This window comes from Polistes canadensis, unplaced genomic scaffold (assembly GCF_001313835.1).
Source record: "Polistes canadensis isolate GaletaPanama2010 unplaced genomic scaffold, ASM131383v1 scaffold_478, whole genome shotgun sequence".
In the NCBI taxonomy this organism is placed as follows: Eukaryota; Metazoa; Arthropoda; class Insecta; order Hymenoptera; family Vespidae; genus Polistes; species Polistes canadensis.
In genome coordinates, this window is record NW_014570025.1 from 20,579 (window position 1) to 28,854 (window position 8,276).

The following is an 8,276-nucleotide window of genomic DNA, read 5'->3' on the forward strand; positions in this document are numbered from 1 at the left end:
TGTTGCTAAAAATGATCGAATATATTTAAAAATAAATTTTTGCTATTTTCTGGAATAAAACTGTAGTTAAAAACTATAATATTTCTAAAAAAGTGCTATATAACAGAAGCTATAAGAAATTTTGTATCAAGTTTTACAGCGTATACTAACAAATTAAAAGTGTTCGGTCTAATAAAATCTAGCATATATCATTTATTTTACAAGAACTGGAGTAAAAAAAAACAGGAAAAAATCGTTTTATTACAACTTTTTTTGGTTACTTTTCGTGTAGCACTTAATTATATTTTAACAAAATTAGAATGTAGTAAACCAAACATCTTTTCTGTATAGTTTTAAAAGGCAAATTTTTACCTTCGCAAAAAAATTTATAATATATTTAAAAAGAAATTTTTTCTGCTACCTGGATTAAAGTGTAGTTAAAAATTAAAAATAATTTAAAAAAGTGCTATTTAACAGACGATATAAAACGTTATTTTTTCAAGCTCTAAAGCGTATACTTACAAAGAAAAGTGATAAGTACGAATAAATTATGCAGACATTATTTATATTTGGACTACTGCATTCAAGAAAAAAGAAAAAAATCATTTTATTACGACATTTTTTGGTTACATTACGTGTAGAATTCAATTCTGTTTTATTGAAACTCGATTGTAGTCAACCTGACATCCATTCATTTTTTTTAATAGCACATTGTACCATCGCAAAAAACTTTTAAATATATTTAAGAAAAATTTTCGCTGCTTTCTTGAATAACTATTAGTAAAAACTATTAGATATCTAAAGAAATGCTATAGAACAAAAGTTATAAAAAATTTTCTTTCAAGTTTTAAAGCGTATACTAAAAAATGAAAACTGTTAAGTCTAATAAAATCAAGCAAAAAACATTTATATTATACCTTCTGCAGTCCAAAAAAGAAGAAAAAATTATTTTTTTTATCTTCTTTTTGTTACTTTACGTGAAGAATTCAATTTTTTTTCAACAAAACTCGATTGTAGTCAACCAAACATCTATTCTGTTTAGTTTCTAGTAGTTCAGTTTTACCGTTGCTACAAAGGTATTATTATATTAAAAAGAAATTTTCGCTACTTTTTGGATTAAATCGTAGTTAAAAACTATAAAATTTCTTAAAAAGAGCTATATACCAAAAGCTATAAGAAATTTGCTATCAAGTTTTAAAGCGAATACTAACAAATGAAAAGTGTCCGGTCCAATAAAAACTAGCATATATCATTTGTTTTACAAATACTGCAGTCGAAGAAAACAAAAAAAAATAATTTTATTAGAACTTTTTTTGGTTTTTTTTCGTGTAGCATTCAATTATATTTCAACAAAATTCGATTGTTGTAAACCAAACATCTTTTCTGTATAGTTCCTAAAAGCACATTTTAACCTACGCTAAAAAATTTTTAACATATCTAAAAAGAAATTTTCGCTACTTTTGTAGATTAAAGCGTAGTCAAAAATTAAAAACAATCTAAAAAAGTGCTTTTTTACAGACGCTATAAACGTTTTCTCTTCAGCTTTAAAGCGTATACATACAAATAAAAAGTGTTAAGTCCGAAATTATTATGCAAACATCATTTATATTTGGACTACTGCAGTCAAGAAAAAGGAAAAAATTTATTTTATTACGACATTTTTGGTTACTATACGTTTAGAGTTAAATTCTCTTTCGTCGAAACTCGATTGTTGTAAACCTGACATCCATTCTGTCTTGTTTCTAATAGCACATTGTACTTTCGCCTAAAACTTTTCAATATATTTAAAAAAAATTTTCGCTGCTTTCTAGAATAACTATTAGTAAAAACTATCTTGTATCTAAAGAAATGCTATAGAACAAAAGTTATAAAACATTTTCTTTCAACTTTTAAAGCGTATACTAACAAATGCAAAGTGGGAAGTCCAATAAAATCGAGCAAATAACATTTATACTTTAACAACTGCAGTCCAAAAACAGAAAAAAATCATTTTATTACTACTTTTTCTTGTTACTTTACGTGAAGAATTCAATCCTTTTTCAACAAAACTCGATTGTAGAAACCTGACGTCCATTCTGATTTGTTCGTGGTAGCACATTTTTACCGTTTCTAAAAATGTATTATTATATTTAAAAAGAAATTTTTACTACTTTCTGGATTAAAACGGTTGTGAAAAACTATGAAATTTCTAAAAAAGAGCTATATAACAAAAGCTATAAAACGTTCTGTTTTATGTTTTAAGGCGTATACTAACAAATAAAAAGTGTTATTGCTAAAAAAATTTAGCATACATCATTTATTTTACAACAACTGCAGTCGAGGAGAACAGAAAAAATCATTATTTTACACCTTTTTTTGGTTACATCACGTGTAGAATTCAATTAAAATATTAAAGAAATTCGATTGTTGTCAACCCAAAATCAATTCTGTTTAGTTGCTAGTAGTTCATTTTTACCTTTGCTAAAAGTGTATTATTATATTTAAAGGGAAATTTTTGCTACTTTCTGGATAAAAACCGTAGTTAAAAACTATAAAGTTTCTATAAAAGAGCTATATACCAAAAGCTATAAGAAATTTGCTATCAAGTTTTAAAGCGAATACTAACAAATGAAAAGTGTCCGGTCCAATAAAAACTAGCATATATCATTTGTTTTACAAATACTGCAGTCAAAGAAAACAAAAAAAAATCTAATTATTAAAACATTTTTTGGTTACTTTTCGTGTAGCATTCAATTATATTTTAACAAAATTCGATTGTAGTAAATTAAACATCATTTCTGTATAGTTTCTAAAAGCACATTTCAACCTTTGCTAAAAAATTTTCAATATATTTAAGAAGAAATTTTCGCTACTTTTGTGGATTAAAGCGTAGTCAAAAATTAAAAACAATCTAAAAAAATGCTATTTTACAGACGCTATAAACGTTTTCTCTTCAGCTTTAAAGCGTATACATACAAATAAAAAGTGTTAAGTCTGAAATAATTATGCAAACATCATTTATATTTGGACTACTGCAGTCAAGAAAAAGGAAAAAATTTATTTTATTACAAAATTTTTGGTTACTATACGTTTAGAATTCAATTCTCTTTCGTCGAGACTCGATTGTTTTAAACCAGACATCCATTCTGTCTTGTTTCTAATAGCACATTGTACTTTCGCCAAAAACTTTTCAATATATTTAAAAAAAATTTTCGATGCTTTCTGAAATAACTATTAGTAAAAATTATCTGGTATCTAAAGAAATGCTATACAACAAGAGCTATAAAATATTTTCTTTCAACTTTCAAAGCGTATACTAACAAATGAAAAGTGTTAAGTCCAATAAAATCGAGCAAATAATATTTATATTTTAACAACTGCAGTCCAAATACAGAAAAAAAATGATTTTATTACAACTTTTATTTGTTACTTTACGTGAAGAATTTAATTTTTTTTGAACAAAACTCGAATGTAGTCAACCAAACATCTATTCTGTTTAGTTTCTAGTAGTTCAGTTTTACCGTTGCTACAAAGGTATTATTATATTAAAAAGAAATTTTCGCTACTTTTTGGATTAAATCGTAGTTAAAAACTAAAATTTTTAAAAAGAGCTATATAACAAAAGCTATAAGAAATTTTCTATCAAGTTTTAAAGCGAATACTAACAAATGAAAAGTGTCCGGTCCAAAAGAAACTAGCATATATCATTTATTTTACAACAACTGCAGTCGGAGAAAACAAAAAAAAATCATTTTATTACAACTTTGTCTGGTTACTTTTCGTGTAGCAGTCAATTATATTTCATCAAAACTCGATTGTAGTAATCCTGACATTTATTCTGTCTTGTTTTCAATAGCACATTGTACTTTCGCAAAAAACTTTGTAATATATTTAGGAAAAATTTTCGCTGCTTTCTAGAATAATTATTAGTAAAAACTATCAGATATCTAAAGAAATGCTGTAGAACAAAAGCTATAAAACATTTGCTTTTAACTTTTAAAGCGTATACTAATGTTCGAAAATTGCGCCCTTTAGACTAGATAGCAGCACCTCTTGGCTAGCATGATCAATGCGTTGTCTGTTATCGCTATTGATCCAGAGATCACGCCACTTGACGTGTCAATAGGTCATTGGTCCCCTGTGTCGTCATCCTCTGCGTGTTTCCTTTCTATTGATTGTTGGTCATCTCTTCCTAGCGTGGAACTCGCTAATTGGTGTATTGTCTTTTCTCCACTTCCGCTCGTTTCCTCTAATCGAACCGAAAAGTGGCGTGGTCCGACACAATCTTCTACGAAGTTAAACAGTGCGGACGTATATTTAGCAATCTCTGAAATTTGTGAATTCATCTCATAGTCTTCATCTCGCTTTAATTCTTATCTCTCACCGTTCCATCTCATCTTTCACCTCGCGTTTCCTCATCTAGACCATCTCTTTAAACTCTCTCTCATTAACGACTTCTCAGGTAATCTCACAACCTTTATCTCTAATCTGAACCTCTCTTTATTTGTTCTGACCTCTCATTTTTGTTGTACTCTTCGTTTCATCAATTCTTTCGTTTCTCATTATCACATTTTCCTTCTTTTTTTTCTAACGGCTTCTCGTGCTACGTACTTCCGGTACACGTGGCATGATATCTGGTACACGTGGCGTAGCTTATCTATTACTGCTTGCAAAAAATCTATTATACTTTCGCTATCTCTATTTTTGTGTACATAATATCTAATAAATCTTGTTACACATAAATTCTACCAGTAAATTCCTCATTTATACAGTCCACTAGCCTATCTCGCCTATCTCCTTGTCTTCTCGTAGAGCATCTTTTTCAAACCTACTAATCTTTCTCTCTCGAACATTTTTTGGTCCTTCGAGCCGGATCTTAGAATTAATTGTGAGTGTAGCAAGATTTAACGTTTGTGAAAAGTGTCGTGTACAACCCCTGTCGCATTGCTGAGCACCCAGGACGATGTGCTGCGACAGGAAAAACAGTTCAAGGCACCATTAGCGTCATTTAAAATTCGGCTTCTCAAAGTACAGGGTGTTAGTTCCCACGTCTCTAGTCCACTAGGGAAAATCTAAGTAGCGCAGGAATCCGGCACTAGAGAATTATCGTCATCTCCAGAAGTAGTGGGGACTGCCCCACCACTACACTGCACTCTCGCCTAGTCACCGCAATCCTGCTTCAAGATTGCAGCGAAACCAGCGCTGCAAGAGGCGCGGGCTAACACCATCTCGAATCTGACTGCCAATGCAAAAAACTTTTACGCTATGGATTTCTCAACCGCTGTCGACACAAGGGAGTTGCTTCGATCAGCATAGTCAAAATTCGATGCCGAACACGACCGCATCGTATCGTCATCTCGCGAGACAGCAACAGAACAGTCGTATTTTAAGGAAAACCGCTACGATGCGACAATGCAGGCATATCTAGGCGGAGTAACGCTGTTAAGCTTGCGGATAGAAGAACTCTCCCAGCAAGCACCGCCTGTCACATCTCAAAGAGCATCTCGTTTTAGGACAGTACTTCCCAATATCTCATTACCGAAGTTCTCCGGTGCCTTCTCAGAGTGGAGACCCTTTGAGGAACTATTTTCCTCAATGATAAAAGACAACTCAGACCTCTCACAAGTGGAAAAGTTACACTATCTCAGAACCATCCTGGAGGGAGAAGCGGCTAAAGTCATCTCAGATCTGAAATTATCCGCTGATTCTTTTACGATTGCATGGAATAGATTGTCAGACAGATTTGACAACAAACGCCTATTAATCCTGGCTCATCTTGATAGGCTGATGGCCCTTCCTCGCAACAAGGAAAGGTCATCTGGATCCCTCAACAAATTAATCAATATAGTAACGTCATCTCTCAGTTCTCTAGAGTAATTAGGATGCCCGACCAACCAATAGGATCACATTCTCGTTCTTCAGGTGGGATTAGCGTGGGACGACAAGACTGGGAAACCAAACTAGGAACATCACGCGAGTTCCCACCGCTAGATAAACTAATGAGTCATCTCACTAGCACGGCTAGAGCACTGGAACATATCRARACTCGTAGGTCTTACGAGGGATTCAGGAAGACATCTCAACGGCCTAAATCTCCCCCCACAAGGTCCTATGCAAGGGCCATGAACGTGAAGGCTGTGGCTACCACGCCGGCGAAGACATCTCAGAAGCCCGGATCATCTCAATTTGCAGTAGATAAAAGGCCAATCGGAAAACATCCTTTGCCATTTATCAACGATCTCTTCAATAACTGCAGCTATTGTAGTAATAAGCACTACATCGCCTTTTGCCCTCTCTTCAGGAAGTTAAATCAACAGAAGAAGGAGAAGGTCATAGCAGAATCGCGCCTATGTTACAACTGCTTGGGCAGGCATAACGTTAGGCAATGTAGGAGTACTAGGCGATGCAACCAGTGTGGAGATCAGCACCACACGCTCATACATCCCGAGAAAAGGATGACATCGCACAGGACATCTCCTCCTACATCCAGAACATCTACTCCTACATCCAGAACATCTACTCCAATCTCCAGAACATCTCCTCCAATCTCCAAAACATCTCCTCCAATCTCCAGAACATCTCATCCAATCTCAAAGACATCTCCTCCAACATCGTCTAGGACATCTCCTTCTAAATCAAGATCATCGCTGCCAATCTCAAGGACTTTAAGCTCTCTCTCAGAGATAACACAGACATCTCAGAGAGTCTCGTCCTCGCAGGGCTCACGGGTATCGTCGGATGAGTAACCGAGAGAGGATCATCGTAAATCTCCCAAAAAGTCATCTCATCGCCGATCCTCTAGTCCGAAGTTATCATCATCCACTTCCGGTACATCGACTCCCAGACCTCTCTCCAAACCGAAGGCTTCAGTTCATGGCTCCTCTCACAAGTCATCTTCCACTCATTCATCTCCACCAAAGTCCATACCTACCAAGAAGATTTCTTCTCAAAACTCTTCAAAAAAGGCGTCCTCAGAATGAGGAGTAAGTAGGACATCTCATTACCCACACCGTCCTCTCAGATCCATCTTAAAATCGACCATCTCATCTTCCTCAAGGTCCTCTAAGACGACCAAACGAGTCAGATTCTCGTCACCAATCTCCGACATCGATCGTTCGTCTATTCCATCGCTTTCAACGTGCTCTTGAGCTCCAGTACTCTTAGCTACTTGTAAAGCCTTTGCCATTTCTTCAAATGGATCGCCTAAATTAGTACGTCTTCTCATTGATCCTGGATCAGAGTTGACTTTATTCTCCTCTACACTCATAGCTAAGCTAAAGCTTAGCCGATCTCCAAGAAACATTTCTATCCAGGGTGTGGGTAGTACATCTCCAGGAGCGACCCAAGGTCAAGTGTTCTTGGTCCTCCAATCGACATACTTTTCATCTCGCGTTCATCTTACGGCATTCATTTTGCCAAAAGTCACATCTCAATTGCCGTCTTCTGTAATATCAGAGCAAGATTGGCCTCATCTCAGATCCCTTAAATTAGCGGATCCTGACTTTCTCACTCCAGATCACATTGACATTTTCATTGGTGCTGATAATCTCAGAAGAGTTCTCAAGTCCTCTCGCCTTGTTATGAGAGGCGACTCAGAACCTATAGCCTTCTACACCAGGTTCGGTTGGGCAGTTCTAGGAGCAACTTCCAGCCCGAGCAAGGTCGATCCTCTCAAAAATTGCCATGCCATCTCTAACGAATCTTTTGACAAAGCTTTCACAAAATTCTGGGTTCAGGAAGAAGTCTCATCTTCCCCCGCGTCAACCATGAGTCTCGCTGAATCGCAATGCGAGCAGCACTTTGTTGATACGCACTTTTGATTGCTAACTGGTCGTTACATGGTTCGCCTGCCGTTCTCGAAAGACATATCCACCTTAGGGCATTCAAGATCTCTTGTAACGTGATGCCTTAAAAGACTTCTCAAGAAATTTGAAACCGATGGGCATTTCAAGGAGACCTACTCTGATTTCTTTAAAGAATATGAGTCTTTAGGACATATGGTTCCTGTTCCTCTCGATGCTCCTGAGCCATCTCAGGCGTATTACCTCCCGCATCACGGAGTTTGGCGCGAACAAAGTCCCTCTACCAAACTGCGGGTAGTTGTTAACGGTTCAGCCAAGTCTTCAACCGGTATCTCTCTCAATGATCTTATGCACACTGAGCCAAAGACTCAAACGGACATTTTCGATGTACTGCTGTGGATCAGGCAGCACAAGTACATTTTCATTACGGACATTGTAAAAATGTTTCGCAAAATCCAAGTGCATCCCAAAGATCATKACCTTCAACGAATTCTCTGGGTTAATGAATCATCTCAA

General features: G+C 35.5%; 2 protein-coding genes across 2 annotated transcripts in view; both read left to right on the forward strand.

The window, feature by feature from the left end:
- Positions 1–5,370: 5,370 nt before the first annotated feature.
- LOC106792578 lies at positions 5,371–5,835 on the forward strand. The gene has a single exon (XM_014759048.1). It carries the CDS (start codon positions 5,371–5,373, stop codon positions 5,833–5,835), a length of 465 nt encoding a protein of 154 aa, XP_014614534.1.
- A 1,703-nt stretch (positions 5,836–7,538) lies between these two features.
- The window catches only part of LOC106792580, a 2,125-nt gene continuing 1,387 nt past the window's right edge, over positions 7,539–8,276 (forward strand). The window contains exons 1-2 of the mRNA XM_014759049.1: positions 7,539–7,768; positions 7,874–8,258. Coding sequence (XP_014614535.1) covers positions 7,539–7,768; positions 7,874–8,258 — 615 coding nt within the window. The remainder of the gene's footprint in view (positions 7,769–7,873; positions 8,259–8,276) is intronic.

Excerpts from the sequence above, each read along its gene's own strand:
- LOC106792578 (XM_014759048.1), top strand. The coding sequence starts at position 5,371 with ATGCAGGCATATCTAGGCGGAGTAACGCTGTTAAGCTTGCGGATAGAA.